The 19929-nt window shown below is 40.6% G+C and overlaps 1 protein-coding gene across 1 annotated transcript in view; it reads left to right on the plus strand.

Annotated features, from left to right (window-relative positions):
• Positions 1-17092, plus strand: part of LOC118164810 (calpain-8-like) — a 29004-nt gene extending 11912 nt beyond the window's left edge. The window contains exons 6-21 of the mRNA XM_035322565.1: positions 846-929; positions 1550-1635; positions 3045-3119; positions 4136-4296; positions 5013-5188; positions 7203-7214; positions 8915-9126; positions 9707-9743; positions 10423-10488; positions 11412-11469; positions 11890-11954; positions 13089-13157; positions 14194-14272; positions 15169-15285; positions 15922-15980; positions 16859-17092. Coding sequence (XP_035178456.1) covers positions 846-929; positions 1550-1635; positions 3045-3119; positions 4136-4296; positions 5013-5188; positions 7203-7214; positions 8915-9126; positions 9707-9743; positions 10423-10488; positions 11412-11469; positions 11890-11954; positions 13089-13157; positions 14194-14272; positions 15169-15285; positions 15922-15980; positions 16859-16882 — 1380 coding nt within the window. The 3' untranslated portion in view covers positions 16883-17092. The remainder of the gene's footprint in view (positions 1-845; positions 930-1549; positions 1636-3044; positions 3120-4135; positions 4297-5012; positions 5189-7202; positions 7215-8914; positions 9127-9706; positions 9744-10422; positions 10489-11411; positions 11470-11889; positions 11955-13088; positions 13158-14193; positions 14273-15168; positions 15286-15921; positions 15981-16858) is intronic.
• The last annotated feature ends 2837 nt before the right edge of the window (positions 17093-19929 follow it).

Here is a 19929-nt window from a genome sequence, read left to right on the forward strand (position 1 = left end):
TTCTCTTCTCTTCTCTTCTCTTCTCTTCTCTTCTCTTCTCTTCTCTTTGTTCGTGTACATATCATAATGAAGACTTTGGCCAATGTTAGGCATAAGTAGGAAGGTCTGAATTAAAAGCAAACAGAAATCAGTGGTAAACTTAATTGATTTCAGTTATAAAAAACTTTGGACCAGTTTTAAAAAAGAGCTTTCATCATGCCTCCCTTTTTACAAGACAACTTGTTGTAATACTTAGAATAATGAGCCAGGGACTGGTCTTCCTGAACTCTGTTCTCATTCTCTGAGTATCTTTTCTCATTCAAATTATGTGTAATGTCAGCTCCAGACACTCTTTGGTTTGTACCTGACTCGGGTACTTTGCTTGTACTCTGATTCCGGCTGTTTTTCAATCAAAAACTAATTGATACCTACGAACTCTCTCAAGTTACAGACGATGTCTCCACGCTTTTCATATGCTGTTTCATAATCTTGTTTTGAATCCTGGTTTATGGCATGTAGGATTACCAGAGCTCTGATTTTGATATGCTGGATCATAACCAAGGTGGATTTGAACTGAGTTCACATGTACATGTCTCTGGAGGTGACTGGATCTGTTATCTGAGGAGGGAATTGGTTCTAGATTTAAATTTCATTAAGTCTCTGCTCTCTGACTGCATATTTGAGGGCATGAAACTCTGGAGGTGAACTCTTGCCGTAAATCTCACTTCTATTTAATATACATTGCATCAATAATATTGATACTTGTGCATACCACTTTGTATATCTTCCCCCATACTAATTTGCTTATGAAAGCTGTGTTAGTACACAATATATGGCCCTAAGTGTGAATATTTTTAATGCCCAAGGTAACTCGTGCAGCTGAAGCAGAAGCAATCACAAGTCTGAAGCTGGTAAAGGGACATGCTTATTCTGTCACTGGAGCAGAAGAGGTAAGCCAGCTTCTCTGCAGCTCATCCAGACTGGCTGAGGTGTTTGTACCTGCCATTATACAAAACAGCTTGCAACACTGCAGTGCCTTCAACTTTCTGCTGTCTTTCTGTGACTGACCAAATAAAAATGCTTCATGTATTCATGCTGCGTAAGGTGGGAGCGTCTACTTTGCCAATCAACTCTAATGGGAAAGGAGTCAAAGCCTCTAGTGAACAACCTCAGCAGTCTCACCTGCCTAGCCTGCCACAGATATTCACATTTCTCTGAAACTGGAGTCATTACAGAGATGTCCATACCAAGCAATCTCTTTCCAACCTTGCTGCGTTTTACAGTATCTTTTAAGGATGTAGATATTCTGCTGTCTTGTAGCTGATGTTTTTCCTTGCAGGTGGCTGCCATTGAATGAAATGGTGAGTGCTGCAGCTAATGGCTCACTTGGTGGTACAGGATAATGTAAAAATTAGGGTGGAAGACATCTAGGTGTCTGTTTACTATCGCAAACTGTAATGGACTGCATCACTCAAGGACAAATTGTGTTTTATCCTTTCTGAAAAGCAATTGCTCCATGATTATTGGAATAATGGGATTGCTCAGGTTCTGTTTGTTGTGGATCTTTTAGGTACATTACCGAGGACGGCCAGAGAAACTTGTGAGGCTTAGAAATCCCTGGGGTGAAGTGGAATGGACTGGAGCCTGGAGCGATAAGTAGGTGTTTATATGCTCGTGCCTCTCCCTCTTCAGTATATTTTGGTATCTTTTAAAAATTAAATTAGGAGTATGCAGTTTAATCAAATCACAGAGCATGTTTAGGAAAGACAGTAAATCAGTTGGAATAAAACACTATTAATTTGTTAGGAAGGTTAGGTATTGATCCCTTCTGCCGCAGGCAGAGCTTTCTAATAAGAGAGAACAGTCCAAGTTTTAACTGTAGCAGTCTAATGCAAGCCATACCCATGCCGTTTTGCAAGATGACTTTTCTCAGACTGATCCTATTGATACTGCCAAGGCTTTAACGGGACAGGCAAACTAATTCCATTGCTGAAAAATCCAGCAGGGCTACAACATTGTGGCTGTGCTTCAGCTCTGAGTTTGCTGGGCTCTAAATCTGGCAAATATTTGATTTCTACTGGAGAATCATGAAAGAAATGGGGGTGTTGACTCAGCTAAGGACCAGAAGTTTGAATAGCTATCAAAAGCTGTCAGGGCTTGGAATCTCATGGGAGTGGCAGTGACAACACCTCATTTATTTTTATTTTTAGAACGGCATGGATTTTACTATCAATTGGACCAAGATGTATTTTCTGCAAACACTTATTTTGACATCTCATATTCCTGCCCTGGCCACAGTGCAGGTGCTGATGTAGAAAATACAGATAAACATCCAAATTATTCATATCTTTATCAGAGCTGGTTTGCTCAGCCCCTGCCCATAGCAGGGAGGCGTTAGAATTAGAAGATCTTTAAGGTCACTTCCAACCCAAACCATTCCATGATTCTGTGATTCTAAGATAATATGCCTCCAGCACACACATGCCATACCCTGATTTTGCTGCACCTGCTTAACCATGGGACAACCCTGCTGAGACAGACACCAAACTGCACAGCCACGTGGGAGCAGATCAAATCAGAATCAGACTTGTTGTACAGTAACATTGGAGTGGGAAAGAGACAATACTTTTTTTTTTTTTTTTTTTTTCCCCATCATATTTTCTAATTCCATCTTTTTGCTTTCTTGTTCATTGGTGACCCCAGCAGTGGAGATTTTTATTATTTCCCTAGGGAGAATATCAGGCAACACAATAGCTCTTACAATTGAGCAGCTCTGCCCAACTTTCAGGCTGCATGTTGCTTAATCCAGACAGTCTGTAACACGTACATTTTGGCACCTGACAGTGATGATTCAATTCAAGGCTTATTTGTTGAAAATATGGTTGCAGTCTGATTTCAGCCCTGGTTGGTATGTTGCAGCGCGTACCCCTCCTGGAAGGGGCAGGAGGTCTAGTTGTGCAGAAATACATAGTCCTTTGTCAGCTGTGACTGAAAGCAGAAACTGTCTGATTTTGTTGCAAAATGAAATACAGCTGAGCAATACTGCTTTTATCTTTTGTCTGCAGTGCTCCTGAATGGAATTATATTGATCCCAAACAAAAGCAGGCTCTGGATAAGCAAATAGATGATGGAGAGTTTTGGTGAGAATCATTCAGTTGGCTTATTCTTTTGGACATTTTATGTGCATGTGTGGTTTTTAAGCAGTCCTTTCAGTTGTACTGAGGGAAAGTGCCAGCACCAAAAGAGTTAATATTGTCATGCGTGAGTTGTTAGCCTCTTGTTTATCTCCCTTCCCATTCAAACATTACCTTTTATTAGAGCTTGCATAACTCAGTGCTTACCCAAAATATAGAGACCAGATGGTAATAAAATTAATGATGTGGCAAGAATGAACCTCAGATGCTCTATATTTCTATATTTTGAAGCTTTTTTTTTTTTTTTTTCCTAAATGCTTCACGCTAATGAAAAAGTTTAGATTGTCAGCAGGGGAAGAGTCTGTTTACCCAGACCTAATGGAAAGCCCATCCCAGCTAGATGATTATTGTGGGTCAGTACTGAGCCCATGTCATTCTGTCCTAGACCAGAAAGATAATGGCTCATCATCTTTCAGTGCAATCAGCAGTGTAAGACATAAGGCAGCGAAAGCGGAGAACAGACCTCTCCTTGTAGCATGGGGTGATCAATGTCTACCGCTCATGCAGACCTACTAGGAATGGTAAAAACAAACATCAACATGTGAATTAAAACAAAATACCAAACTGAGCTGATTTTTCTGCAGAGTGACTCTTAAAGAACAAATCTTGCTCACACTAAATAGCATCTTACTGCATGTTTTGGTCTACCAGTTTTAGTGAGTTTAAGTTTACTTACAAATCCACAAGGGATTGCCTGTGACCAGGGATGACAGAAATGGTACAACTGGGCCCATAATGTGTAACAGCTGTTGAGAACGGTTGTCTTCACAAGGTACAGCTCATTCAGGGAGTGGGAAATTTTGCTTCCCAAAAACCTATCATAAGTTTAACAGTTCAATTAAATGCGGATTTGGGCAGCTCTGTAGTGCCAGTGTTTGCTGACCCACTAGGAGAGACATCCGTCTGCAGTTGCTTTGACTGTAACAGGCTGATGAACTAACCCTGATCTTTTTGTACACCAGGATGGCGTTTTCCGATTTTCAAAGGCAGTTCACGCGACTGGAGATCTGTAATTTGACTCCTGACACACTGACAGGCAACCAAGTCAACAAATGGGACCTGACCATGTTCAATGGACAGTGGAGACGGGGTTCAACTGCTGGGGGTTGCCAGAACTACCCAGGTGGAGACCCAGCTAAGTAGTAGTTTGGTGAAACAACCAACAAACCCATGAAAATTACTGCTTGTGAACCAGGGGGTTGTCTTACATGGGAAAGGATTGGAGGTTCAGTGCTTTCTGTGCGGTTTAGATAGCAAGCAGAAGTTTGGCAATCTAAACCAAGATCTAATTCACACTTATTTCCTCATCAGGGATTGTCAGCTCACTGAGCATTTAGTCCATGGCATATTTATTTATTTATTTATTTTTCTCTGTGTGCTTTCTTTGCTTACATAGCTTTTGCTACTGACTGGAGCAATCCTCCAAAGAGAAAGGAAGGCCAGGAAAGTGGCACAGATTTGTGGCAGTGTTGTTTCATGATAATTTTTGGGTTAGACCTCTGGAGAGTCTGCCTGGCATTTGGTTCTCTTGCAAAAATACTAGCCATAGCTAAGGACATTTCCTGTAGATAAATGGCTGGCTGGAATTAATGGTATCAGCTCCTCCCTCTTTGTCATTACACCCCAGGAAACACCTTGGTGTTTTGATTAGCCATGGCTCCAATTGATATTCAGCATAGCTGTGGAAACATAAAACCATATGTTACATATATATTGGAAAGGTTTGGATATAATCCAGGCAAAAGTCTTTCCAAACAGTATCTGTAATTCCAGTGACAACCACCTTGGCTACAATGACAACACAATCTTACCCTTTTTTCTTGTCTTGGGGATTTTTAGCAACATACTGGATCAATCCCCAGTTTAAAATCCGTCTGGATGAACCAGATGATGACCATGATGGGAGTTTGAATGATCCATGCTGTACTATACTAGTGGGCTTGATGCAGAAGAATCGCAGGAGGCAGAAGAAAATGGGAGAAGGTCTACTTAGTATTGGTTATTCACTATATCAGGTATAGTTTTATTTTTTATTTTTTATTTTTTCCTCATTTAAGGTTTTATTTTCTGTTTTGTTACCCTGGAAAAAATTAGCCATGTGCTACATCTTGACATTCAGCACTACGCTGCAATAAGAACTGGGTTTTACAAGATGGTTGAAAACCTCTCATTTTTTCCTGACCCACATAATATGGGAAGATTCAGAAAAAAAATGGTTCAATTTTTGTCCCATTTTAACAGGAGAGAGGTGTAAAACTGGAGGCAATTAATTTAGCAACAGTTTCATTGAGAGACTTCTCTTTTCAGCATCTGAATGGGGACAGGCTCAGCATGCCTGGCAATTCCAGATAAGTGGTTCTGATTACAGCTTATCATTAGTGCTCAGTAGTCGCTTTCTTTATTTCTTTCCCCTGTTATTTGAAAATTGTTTTGATTCATTGTCTATGATGCTATTGTTCTGTTTCAGTAGGTTTTTGGTTTTCTTTTTTCTTTTTTTCTTTTTCCTTTTTTGATGTTCACAGTGTTGCTTCTGTCTCCATAAATATAACGTAGGGAAAAAAATCTGCAGTGCCACCTCTAAATTCTGTGATGTGAGGGCAGAGAAATAATTGTAAGAATTTCCAAACGGTATTGTCATTCCCAACATCATATCTGGAGAAAAGCAATTAAATGTTGTATAGATTCCTCTGGATAAAGATTATTAAGCATCACAGGTGGGCGCAGATGGGAATGGCTGATTTTATTAATAAATCGTGTGAAGGGTGGTTCTAAACTAGGATGGGTTTTTTCTAGTTTCTGAAGTAAATGGTTCTCACTGTGTACATTTCTGAGTTGCTATCTGCATGACGTCAAGCACCCCAGCCTATTGGCAGCCTAGAATTTGCACATTAAGGATGTTTACCTGCTCATACCACTGAGTACAACCTTGGAGAAGATAGCAGAGCATTTCTGCTTTACATCTATTTCATCCCATCTGCCTCCTCTGGGATCTTTTCCATAGTAGGATGGACTTAAGTGACTCTTAACAAGATGAAGCATTTCTTTTAAAAGAAATGGCTGCTAAATCATGTAGACATACAGCTATCATCCAAGTTCTTCAGGCCATGCACCGCTGCAGATTTATATAATTACAGTTGATGCTGTGTCTGAGAAGGTCCAGTTAGAACAACTTGGATGGTGATCTAAAGCAGATCTCTGTATAAGAGAAGGTGAAAATGCGTGTGCTTAATCCTACCTGCCCTACAAAGATTTTGTTAGTTATGTATCTCAAACTACATAGTGACAATTACTGTAAGTGTTCCCATCAGTGAGCTTCTGGCCTCCTAGTGTGTTGAATAAAAGGAAAAAGACCCATGGTCCCCAGAGGCCATCTCAGGCAGATCAGAAGCATTGTGTGAGCGATATTTCCACAAGTTCTTCTGGGACTTAGGAGAACACTCTCATCAGCTTTCACTGCAATCTGTACTTCCAAGACCACTAACTGATTTTGATAAAGATAACATATTCAAAGGTACAAATTTGTACATATTTAGTTACTATAGGAAGGGCCAAATCTTGAAATTTGTTACTTGTTTTATTTGCCTTACAACAATCTAGTCATCCTCAGGCTGACTGCTGGAGACAGTAGCCTTATATTTTCATCAGCATTCCAGTAACAGCAGGCCAGTAGAGTCTGCTTTAATAAATTCTGTTTGTTTTCATTTAGCAAAGTAGGGCTAACCTGTTGACTCTCCTGACTGAACATTTCAAGGCTTACCAAAATATATCCAACTGATAGTATCATTCACAATACCGTATCTGAAGAAAAGCAATTGTGTAGAATCCTCTGGATGAAAATCACATTTTTCTTTTGGAACAGCTCTAGTTAGTGCAAGCAAGAACTTCTCGTATAACTGATACTATACAATGTGTTTGTAAGTGGAAATGAAAAATAAGTGTCTGAAGGAGACTTTATCTGATATTTTATTTCTAATGATAGAAGTGCCTGTGTACCAACCCTTTAACATCAGCTCATTCTCTTCCTTTCAGATTCCTCAGGAGGTATGGAATCGCTGTGGAAAACTTCTAGCCTATGGATGAGCACCTCCTGTGTCAATTTAGCTACCAGGAGGATTTCTTCCTTACTAATGACAGTTCTTCTGGAGAGCTTTGTTCTTTTATCACAGGATAAATATTTCATGTTCTGAATAACCATTTCCAAGGGACTGTGGGGCATGAGGCTTTGTTACACACATCCAAGTCCTAGTCCTGATCTCATTTATAGTTGTTGAAATTTGGCTTCCAGTAACTGTGTACAGCAGAGGTCAGAATTTGCCTGTTTAGGGGAGGTGAAGGCAGGGTCTCTGCACTCTAAAACTGAGAAAATGTAGCTGATGTTGTTTAGAAGAAACACCAGACTCTGTGGATCCATTCCTTTTATAGTTGAGTTGGGGCTCCTAGCAATGAAAAAACAAAAACCAAAACAGCTCAACCTTCCCTAATCCTCCCAAATGTCAATATCAAGTTAAAGAGACTTTTCATTCCTGAAGAAAGAGACCCCAGGGATGTCTGGCAGTAGGAATAGTCTGTACTCATTACTGAGGTCCAGCACTTTGTACTGCCAATTTCTCCTAGGCTTTTCAACCCTTTTCTTCCCTCTCAGTTAATGAATGTGTGGTTTTGTAGCAATTAAGTGTGTTCTTTTAACAGCCTTGCAGATGCAAAGAGAAAATGAGCTTTATATGTTGAAAAAGATATGGGATCTGACTTCTTAATCTTTGCAGTCCCCGCTTAGCTTAAGGTAGAATGGGAAGTTGAATAAATACCAAATCCAATCTTACCTTTGGAACAAAAGAGGGGAAAAGGGCATATTATTCTACACTTTACAACAGAAGTACTGAATTATTTTAAAATGTTTGATAACATCTTCTATGCTCTGATCTTACATAGCCAGAAATCTGTATGTAAGGTTTTATGTCAACTATGTAGCAGTTATTGTGGATCACTGAATCACACTTTTTGAAAGACATCCCTGGGGAGCTAAAGCCATTAATAGGAGATTTAAAGCAAAGATGTTATTCATACACTACTGTTTCTTGCTGTATCAGTTTTTTTTGTTTTGTGAGCTATTCAGTGTTCCACATTTAATAATATATTGATATCAAGGAGAAGTTAAGTACTATTTTTCACATAACCCAAAGCAATAACTTTAGTACTGCTAACAGAAGTAGGGCATATCATCTAATTTGGCTCCAAAAGTCTCAGCCTTATGACTACTACTTTGTCGTGTTTACTGATCTTTTCTGTCTATTTAAAGAAATTAGAGACTACAACTCCTATGCAATTAGAACATCTACCCCATACCATACATTTTTTAAAGGCATTCAGCAATTTAAACTTGTTCACATGAAGCCTTTGGAAGCAAAAAATGCTCAATGGATGAACAACTTAAGTAAGAGTAGGTATTGGTTTGACTGGATTTGAGTGCACATTATGATTATTTTAGTTATTCTATATCACACATTATACAGACACATGAAAAGATAATCTTTATAGAGAAAGATGCTTATCTCTTCTAATTATCTGCCTGACTGTTTCTCATGACAGAACCCTTGTGGTTATCTTTTATGCCATCACTTGAAGGTTTATTATTTTATGCTAAGAAAAACTTGAGATAGCTTTTACGCATTGAAATTTAAATAGGGTGTCTGGCTTGCCAGTGAATTATCAAATGGTTTCTAACATAAACGCATTTCCCACAGCTGGAAAATAGCACAGATATTCATGTGAACCGTGCTTTCTTCGCGAGGAACCAACCAATAGCCCAGTCTGGGACTTATGTCAACCTGCGTGAAGTCTCCAGCCGTATTAAATTGCCCAAGGGAGAGTACCTCATTGTGCCATCCACATTTGAACCTTACAAAAATGGAGAGTTCTGCCTTCGAGTTTTTTCTGAGAAACAGGCTAAAACTCAGTGAGTATCTTCTTTGTAAAGCCTCCTCTTCTGCTGGTGAGACACGTGAATGAAAAGGTCAGATGTTGCACTCTGTGTGAGAGACCCACGTCCTGTACTCTATCTACCAGCAAGCAGCAAAACAGGCCCATTTCTAGGACCTGTTTTCTTCTGTGGCCTACCATATATGACACACACATCCATGTTACAAAGTCATGGCCCTTCATGTGGCCTACAGCATATACTGATGCAGTAACTAGATACCTCAGGTCTATGTAAAAGAAGTTCCCACAACTAAAGAGTGCAGAGGAAAGACTTGGGAGTAGGATAATGGTTTTAAGAAGGGTTGTTTCAACAGCAGCTGCTGAGTGAAAAAAACAGGAGTCAGGATCCAAGATAAGAACAACAAGACTGGATTTGCCAAGGAAAATATTGGCAAAAAAGTCGGACAGACAGAGGAAGGATGGGGAATGCAGGAAACAGGGAACCTAGAAGCTTGTTCTGTGTGTTTGATAACACCTTCCATTAAAACAGCTTGTTTTGATGATGATTTTAACAGCAAAAGTCATAATTTCTGGTTGTTTTATTTCTTTTTTCTTAGGATGATTGGTGATATGGTGGCTGCAAAACCATATGAGGTAAACACCTTAACTGGGCAGACTGTTTTTTTGTAATGGACTTTTCTTTCAGATAGTTGGGGCAAAATGAATGCAGGATTTTTATTTCTCTCCAGAGCTGAGATCACAGTAGGTGTTTATGCTCAGGAAAAATATATTTTAGTTCCAGAGATTCTTTACTTATCTCTATGGCTTAGTTCCACATGTATTTTCATGTACCTAGGATCACATGGCACAGAAACTGCACCCTTGTAGACTTGGTTGAAATACATTAAACTGTCCTTTCATCCCGTACAGGTAGAAGAATGTGAGGAGGGCATTGAACGATCCTTTTCACAGAAACAAATAGTATTCCCAAAGCCTGAGAGAAACTGCAAAATCAGACTTCCAAGAAAGTACTGAATTAAGACAGTCACACTATTGCTGTGGCCATGTGCAGGAACATTTTATCTGCAGCTATTTTATAAGACTATCTTGGTAACAGAAGAAAAATTTTTCATCAACCTTAGAAAGTATTTACTCCCAAACAAAGCCAGCTGCTGACTGCTCTTGATTTTGCTTCTGTCTTGCCATTTCTACAAAGCAAGCACTCATTTTCCCTTGTCATAGATTGTTCCCAGTAAAGGTGCTTTACCACATGCCTGTCTTGCTTTCTAGAACCATGTTGTAAATTACACTCTTGGTCATCTTCTTCCTGTAGCCTCATGTCGATAACAAAGATATAGATGATGAGTTCAAGACTCTGTTTCAAAAGCTCTCTGGAGAGGTAAGTGGATTAAAATGGAATTAAAAAAATTGTACCTATTACTCTTATGATTATGCAAATATTTGGCCTGCCAATTCCTCCTACTGTCTGGTCTTCAAAAGCTAGGCAGTTCTCCCATTTTATTAACTCACAGCTTCAGTTCAATTTATTTTACAACAGAACAGCTCTACTACATTTTTCCTCTTATTGGTGCAAAATGTGATTTGTTCACATAGTAATTCCAGGCATGGAATGACTGAAAATATGGGTGATGGGAATGAGGACTGTGAAAATATTATTGCATAGTGAAATAAATTGCCCTTGGAGCTAGCATATAATTCTGGCAATTGGCTATTTGGCCAATTTCTTTCTTTTGGTTTAGAAGTCCAGGAATCAGAAAGCTGTTGGCTGAATGTTCGCTCTTACTGTATTTGATAAGCCTCGGTATCCACAGGCTGCTGTACTAGCCTGTGTCTGCCACTTCAGATTTGGTCTTAATGAACAGGTGGCCAGTGGCAATGAAGAGGGAAAACACCTCTGACTAATAAGTTAGAATGGCTTTTGTGAGTTTTGAGAGGGGAATTTTATGTTTCGATTGTAGTTTCTATAAGCCTGGAAAATCTCAAATGCTCTTCTGAATTTTTATAGCTGAAAAAAAAATCCTCAACTCAGTCAAACCTGCTAAAAAGTTAACATTTACTCGGTCATGTCCCTATGTCACCTAAAAAAACTTGTATTTCCCATTTCAAAGGGCAGGAAATATTCATGGCTTCTGAGGAACATCCATGTGATGTCAGCTGATAATGGTGGTGTTAAAAAAAAATGAAGGTTTTGCCTTCAGGTAGGGATGGAAGTAAAATAAGGCCCAGATGTCTGACAGTGAATGAATTTAGTTTGCTTCAAATGCTTTTCATGTTAACACCTAACACATGTTTTCTGTCCAGGACTGCGAAGTGACTGCAATTGAACTTCAAACTATTCTAAATAGGGTTTTGGCGAAGAGTGAGTATCATTATGTGCTTTGCATTGAATGGAGCTCAGAGGCATGGGCTGAAATGATGAGACATAAAGTTGTTATTTGGTCCAGAGTGAACATCTTCACATCAGTATCTCAGCACACAAATGCGATCTATGCTTACAAAACCCAGCTCTATCAGCTAAGGACAATGAAAAAAAAATGAGGTTTTCATCCCAGCTGGGCTTCTCATGGCTTGTTGAACTTCTCATATGGGTGATAGACTCTTACCACCCCCAAGAGCTTCTTTGTTAAAAAATGCATGTAAATCAGTTGGAAGGAAATAGTGGAAAAAATGTCAGAGCACTTGCTTTACTTGCAAGATTTTAATGCAGCTGGCACCTGGATGGCCTGCAGAAAAGTATTTATCTAAGAGTATTTCTGACTTTGAGTTCTGTTTTGTACAGGAAAGGATATTAAAAGTGATGGATTCAACATTAATACTTGCAGGGATATGATCAGCCTTTTAGATGTATCCTTTGAATGTCATTTCATCTTCGTTAAAGTTTCTGGAATTCCTTAGCAAAACTTCTTAACAAGATAAGGCTAAGTTTATACTTCTATAAGGCTAAGTTTATACTTCTATTGTCTGGGAACATAAAATGAGCCAAGCAGCTCTGTCAGCTCAAGGTGTCAGAAACGTGAACCATTTCATCATCAGCTGTTTCTCTCACCTGCTCTGTGTCTCTCATTGCTTAAACTTTTCCCCCAAAATAGAGGAAGACAAGCAGGAACCTTCTGCCTGGATGCACCACTAGTACAGCTTCAGATACATGCACAGCATGCTTGGCAGGAGACAGGTTTTAAGCACACCCTCAGCTTCCATCTCTAAATCAGGTACTGCTTATGGACCACAGAGCTCAAAGCAGCAGAGACAGGCTGGAGAGCTCTCTCCCTTCTGTACAGTTTGTGGGACACATGGGAGCTAATGAGCTGTGAGTAGCCAGAGGGAAAGGGGAGGTCAGACTGTCTGAACAGTGCTACTTTGATGCATGGGGAGGGCAGCTAGTGCACTAGGAGAGTCAAGAGCCGTGCTGCCAGGATTACACTAATGTTCTCATGACGTGTTCATGCTAAGGTCAGAAGGGATCAGCTGTGGAGCACTGGCTATTAGGAGAACTGATGCCTCTGCCCTACACTCCACAGCCTCCCAAAACCAAAAGAGCAGCTCAAAAAGTACAGCATCATGTACAGTACATCAGTTCCCTGTTTCTGCATAATTTCCCTTAGGAAGGGAAGTTCAAAGACATGAGGAAGCACTGTGTAGCCTACTGTTGACTCTATCTGCAGTTCCTTCCTCTGGTTTCTAACACGTCCACTACAAAGCCAATCCTTTTTTTTTTTTTTTTTTTTTTTTCCCCAAAGTCCTTTGTTTTCCAGAGGACTTAAACCTACCATTAACTATATAAAATTGTGCTTGTATATTTAACAATCCATATATAATTCCTTGAGACTGAAGATAGCCTGGAAATTCTTGGCATACCTGTAGCTAAGCAAATATAAAGCAGTGGGCATGGGTGATTTACTTTTATCTGAACTGGTTGCTCTCCTGTTTTGCTAAGGATAGGCAAATCCTGACTTTTGAACCATTCCTTAACATACCCAGACTAATGGGACTGGCTCCTTGGGACTTATAGAATTCAAGACTCTTTGGATGAAGATTCAGAAGTATTTGGTAACATAATATTTCTGACTGTTTCCTCTTCTCTTGCAACTCTGAAGTGCAGATGCAGAACTATGAGAAGGGTTAAGATATATATATATATATGGAAGATTTCCTTCTCATAGCTGAAGTTTGTTCCAGAGCTCAGAAACATCTCTGATTTAAGAGTGCACCAGCAGATCTTCTTTCACTTTCACCTCACGGTTCTTCATAATCCACAGTACCTTCTGGAAAACCAGATTAATTCTCTTTTGTTGTTGGCAAAGACAGCTCTCTCTGCTGCCTGCTGTATTAAAGCTCATATGAACATGTATCTGCTGCTAAGGTATGTTGCATTGCCAGCTGAGCCCTAGCATGCACAAGAAACATATTTTTAGGACCTATCAAAAATCTGTCTTTGTATTTTTAAAATCTTGCACAAATGCAGAATTATTTTTTTTTTTTCTGACAATAGATATAATATCCCAAGAAGTTCACTCAGAATCAAGCAGTCTAAAGGAACATCAGATTTGGACCTGCTTTGTTTAATAACATCCTTTTCAGACAAGTCTGCTGCTATCATGCTTGATGCTGGTCAGCACAGAGCATCTGTCCTGGAGGCTCATGAGGAGACATTCGTCTCTCCTTTGTCCTGGGGCTGGTGTTTGCAGAGTGAGCCCTGAGAGCCAGTTCCAATCTGAGCTATAGATCTGGGTGGTTTCTAATTCTGGATAATAAACCTGCTGGCAGTGGGAAGCATCTGTCATCTTGTCTGAAATATTAAGCAAAATGGTCTTTGTCTCTTGCAGTGTTTGCCAAATGATAGGATATTTTTCTCAATGGCCTGCCACCATGTAACATGGAGGCAGGCAGATTGCCAGCCCATGGGAATGTGTTTCTCAGCCTGCCTTACTTGCCAGTAGCTACTTGAAACTTTTCCTTTGCTCATTAACATTTCAAAGAGCTTTGACTAGTGGGGCAGCCCCTGGCCCCAGACATCAGGAACCTGAGGTTGTATCTGCAAGTGATCGAAGAGCTGTTTCCACATTCCCTCGTTCCTCTGCTGCAGGCAATCTATAAGAAGGTGGACAGTGACTACTCCGGTACCATCGATGCCCACGAGATGCAAAATGCCCTCAGTGAGGCAGGTGAGTGCACTGCTTGGGGACACCATCAGATCCATGCGGTCCCCCCACTAAAAACAAGCACCAGCAGAACAGTGGAGACTCTTCATGGCTTTGCTTCTCTCCCATCTCCTAGATCACTGCACTGTAACTGCCGTTCTCTTGTCCTGACAGTCACACACTCTGTGTCCTTTTGCTGTTATAGACATCAAAATCCATCCTCTGTTCTGCATTCAGAACCACTGATATTTTTGTCCACTCTGTGATCATTGCTTATGCATCTGACTATTGCTTGTTCTATTTTTGGCCTCATTATTTCCTAACATAGTTGTTCCTTTTCAGAACTATGTCCAAGCCTTCCTTTTCCTTCATTTCCTCCCACCATCTTTCTCTACAGTAGAGAAGGTGCAAGTGTGATCAAGTCATGACCCAGCCAGATCCTCTTTTTCAGAGCAGTGCTTGCCAGCTCAGGGGTATCTACAGAACCACTATTTTTTTGATCTCTCTTGCTCAGTGGAGTCTATGTGAAAGATCCAGAGACAGAAATATCACTACCATGGGCCTGAATACAACCCAATGTGCTATGTGAGCAATTGCCTCTACTGCTATTCAGATGCTGCACCAAGACTCACTAATTAGGGGTTTATCTGGGGAACATAGGACTGCTTATGCTGTGAAACAATGTGGAATAGGCAGTCTGACAAAATGCTGTGGGAGAACTTCATGCCTCTCTTCACCCAGCACAATGGGCTTTGGAAAGGACCCAGAGCAGAGGTGAGTGATGTAGTCCAGCAGATCTTCTGGGAGGAACAGACCTCAGTCCAGGTCTGCCTGCAGCTGCAGTAGTTCATGGATAAGTCACATCAAAGACAGCATATTCATCTGCTGTTTCACTGATTTTTTTCTTCTCATGTCTTCAGGTTTCACGCTCAACAGTCAGGTGCAGCACAGCATTGTCACCCGCTATGCCTGCAGCAAGCTGACCATTGACTTTGATGGTTTTGTGGCCTGTATGATCCGCTTGGAGACCCTGTTCAGTAAGAGCATCTGTTTGTCAGTCAAGGGGGATTCCTGACAATTTTGTGTTTTCATTAAGTTTTTGATTTTTTTTTTTTTTTAACTGTGAATGTAACAGATTGCATGGAAATGGGAGAGTGCCAGAAAAAATGCATCTGTCTGAGAAATCAGAAGAGAAATAGCAAAAGTTTTACTGACTGAATGATCATGGAGTGTGAGGCTACGTGTTTTCATAACCTACCATGATCTTCTGCTTTACAGTCATCTCCACTTTATGTTCAGTGCTCTGGCCACCAAGTTGTCCCATCTCCTACAAATGGTATCATTTATCATTTATAGCCCTTACTCAGACCTGATTTACAGGTTTGTTACTGTACCATATCAGATGCTACTGTGTCAGATGCTGTCCTTGTCCTGCTGCCAAACTCTCAGTTTGCCGCTGTAAATCTAACTGTTCTACCCCATGAAGTGGTATTCAAATTACTTGTAAGGAGAAAGAACAGCTGTAGTATTCTCTCACAGAACCAGTCTAGATTGTGGCAAAAGGCCAGTCCTCTACATTTTGTCAGACATGCCAAACTCTGTGATTTACATCTAATTTTTTTTTTTATTATTATTTTTATTTTTATTTTTTTTAACTCTCTTCTCCTTTTCAGAAGTGTTCCGTCTCCTAGATAAAGAAAAGAGTGGAGTTGTCCAGCTCTCTTTAGCAGAGGTGAGGTTGGTCAGACTAAAATACCATGTTTTTAAGCTACAGTAAAGGACTGGAGTAGAATATTTCTTTAAAATCAAGTAGTAAACATGACAATGATTCAAAGGGAAACATCTCATGTAGCAAGACTCTTCAGCTCAGAAGACATGTCTGAATTAGTAGAATGAACATTTACCTTTTATACTTAAAATATCTAAGGTTTCTTGAGAACATGCTTACACAGTGTATTTCACTGTCTGCTTTGGAGGGCAGTGGTCAATTCACCAGAAAACACACAGCAAGAAAATATTATTGTCTGGCAAAGAATGAACTGAACAACCTGCCAGAATTAGAAGAGACCTTTTAAATGCCATGTCTCTTTTTTTTTTTTTTTTTTTTTTCCCTATTATGTTTCATGCAAATTTCTCCTGTTGAAGCTTTTATAAAAGCAACCAGCTTTTATAGTCTTCCCTTTGCAGAATACGAATATATCTCAGGAAACAGAGCTGGAAGAGACCCCAAGAGGTGTATCCAATTAATCCTTCCAGATGAGGACTGACTCAAAGGGAAGAAGATGGCTAGGAAGCCCTGTGACCTTCAGTCACAGTTAGTTAAATCTAGCTGAAAGCGTACATTGCATAATCTAGAATTTTTCAAAGACCATGCAGCTTACCCTGCAGAACAGGTCCTGCCTTGAAAGAGGCCCCACTTGCATTGTCTGAAGCCAATCCTGGCAAAGAATTTCCTTGAAATTCGAGAACAGATGGACCCTTAACATAAAGCAGGTTACAACACGGTGACAGTCTTTCCAAGCTTGTTCTCCCAGAGCCATTGTGGAGTGCCCTGGTGGCACCCTATGGAGATTCCAGATGGTCTGACTTCTTGTTTTGCTTCTCCCCCAGTGGCTGTGCTGCACCTTGGTTTGAACTACGATCAATGAATTCAGCAGAGACCTCTGAATGCAGAATCACTACTTTGACTTCTCCTTGTTATGGAAAGCAGAGACAGAAACTTGTTTATTATTACTGGCAAGTTATTTTTAAACCCACTAAAAATGAAGTGATCTCCTGTCAGTTAGAAAGTAAATATACTCTTAAAAAAACCCAAAACAATAAATAAAACAAACCTAATCCTAACCTTTCCTTTTTTTTTTTTCTTTTTTCTTTATTTTATTTTTTTTAACATTGTGTGTCATGCTGAACTGTCACAAATTCTGACTTACCACAGATTGGCCCAGACAGCTTTGATTTGACTTCTAACTGTGCATCGAAATTCAGCAGAGTTCAAAATCCAGGAAGGGATCTCTGCTGACGGCAATATCCAGCATGTGCTTCACAGAGAGAAGCCCTCACTCAGATCATGGCCAAAATTTGTGCTGCTGCTCTGACTACCTCCCTTACTAGCCAATTGTCCACTTTGGCTATGCCAAGTGCCCACAGAAGCTAAGGGTTAAGAGCTCAGCAGCAGATGAGCAGCTGGGAGCCCAGGGAAGTTGGGCATGGACACAGCCCCAAGCCTGAGCAGGGAATTAGGTAAACATATTGCAATTCCTCCACGAGTTACCACAGTTACTTCAACTGACATTTTCTCCCTCCTGGCCCATAGGTGTATTGTGGTGCTCAGAGGTGGGGTCTGGAGTTTTAGGAGAACAGTGATGTGAGCCCAGAAGCTCATAAAGGCAAGCGTAGGGGGAGGAATCTAACAGGTGCTGTCAAGCTTGAGTGTATGAAGGATGTACTGATGTGGGTCATGATTCAAAGAAGAAGCTAATAGTCACTGGCTAACAGTGCTATGCTTTCCTAAAATCTTGTAAAACCTTTAAAAATATAATACTCTCTGTGTTTAATTTCATGGTATTATAAAGAGGAGATAATAACACAGCAATGCAATCAAGATAATCTAGGAGTCTTTTTAGCAATCAGAAAAGTATTTCTGTAACTTCAGGTAATGATCTGACAAGATGACATCTCTTTGACACTTCTCCCTGGGAGCTGCAGGAGTGCAGGCAAAGGGTTGTGTCCCCAGGGCAGACGTGGGGTCGAGGCTCTGTCTACCTCTCCTCCAAGAGTGTGCTTGAGCGATGCCTTTCTCCACACCCACTTATTCCTGAGCTCTTTCTTCAAGCAGGAGGAAATGCCTTGTGACAGCCCCCAAGCCTGTTAGACATCTCTGAGCATTTCTTGTTAGTACTGGCTACAGCTGTCTGACTGAAAGGGAAGCATGGCCTGTTGCAGTGTGTCCCTCTGCCTTTCTGATAGATGGTATTCACTTCTGTTATTTGGAAGCCATCTCCCAGTAAAAGAGAAATAAATACTTTTTAGTTCAGAATGTGGCATAAAATCAGCCAGTGGGGAACTATAGGTTTTACCCCTCTGTTGCTGTCCATTTATCACCAGTCATGATATGCACACAGCTGTCTTGGGTAGCCACCAGTTTCTTGGGGTAGATATTTGCCTCTTGACCAACAATAGACATCTACATACCTCCACGTGCCTGGAAAACAGAGCTACTGTGGTGCAAGCTGAGGTCTCAAAAACCTTGAGAATTTTCTAGTGAGTGCTCTGCCTGTTTGGTAAGATGAACTTGTCCTTCCCTGCCCTATATCTTGAGTATGCAACTCATCTCCTTACTTACCATGCAGCAGGGTGAGCTAACAGCTTGCAGCTTCGGATTTGCTTTCTGCTCACATGCACTATTCATGAGTTCATTCCAATTATGATCACAGAGAAGCCTCTCTAAACAGGACTGGGAAAACTCTCAGATACACAGAAACCCACTGCATCCTCCTAGTTCTCCCCTTACTTCAAATGAGATGCCCCCACCACAGTAATTCACACAGTTATCTCAATGACTCTCACCCTCCTGTACAGCATGGGCAGAGTGCTGCACTCCATCTTCCTCTATCTTTGGAAGGCAGGCAGCTCCAGAGGAGCCACCTCCTCTTTCATTTATTCTTTGAGGACAGCACTTGAGTATCAGGTTTCAGAAAACAACTGCTCAAAAATAAACCTTTTCAAGGGATTGAATGCACTTCTCTTTTTCACTTGATGCATCTGCAAAAAGATGATTAAAGTCCCTCTATTTTCCTTGCTTGTGCTGCAAGATGAACAAATGTCTGTGCTCATTAAATCTCCCAGTTAGTCCTGATGGGGCTGTAATGCCTGTTGACTGAAGTGCCTCTAGCAGCTTCTGTGGAAGCAGTGGGTTTTGCTGGGCTGAGCCAGGGTGTGGGTGCCTGGACTCCCTGCACTCTTGTGTCGTAGTGCTTGGCCATATATTGTTCTCAGAGCTGAGAAGTGCTGGTTGCTCCTGTGAGATTTGAGTAGCTCAGTCATGGGGAATTATGATGCAGGCAAGTCACAAAATGTATCGCAATATTTGTGATACATTCTCTGTCACAATGAAAACCTTGCTAAATGGCATGATTGACACCTTATAAATGAGGTGGGGGCAAAAGAGACCCCCACAGAAACTCTGTGATGGCTTTTCAAAACTTTCCTTTCACTCTCCACTTTCCTGTAGAAATGTTTTCATGTGCACTGCAGCCTACTAAACTGAAAACTCGAAGTATCTACATCGCTCCTGTAAAACATAATTTATATTAGACTAATATTAATCATCTTGTGGTACCTTAGAGAAGAACTTTCCATTGGTGTAACTCTTACCACATCAGCAACTGACACCAGCTTTGCACCAGTGTAAATATTTGTATGAGGTGCAGGACAGTCACTGGGATCTGGGATTCTGCCTGTGAGCTAGAAATATAAAAGGAATCCACCTTGTATAGGCAGCTATCTGTCACTCCCACAATGGGAGATCTGCAGAGGGATCTCTCCTTTCACATCACTACAGGCTAATGGTCAGATTCATGGCTGATGAGTACGCACAGAAGGTACATTCCCCTTCAAACTCCTTTTCATTCCTTTGCTTTAGACAATCCTGTTGAATCTGACTCAGTTGTATGTTTTGGTTC

This window comes from Oxyura jamaicensis, chromosome 3, assembly GCF_011077185.1.
Source record: "Oxyura jamaicensis isolate SHBP4307 breed ruddy duck chromosome 3, BPBGC_Ojam_1.0, whole genome shotgun sequence".
NCBI classification, from domain to species: Eukaryota; Metazoa; Chordata; class Aves; order Anseriformes; family Anatidae; genus Oxyura; species Oxyura jamaicensis.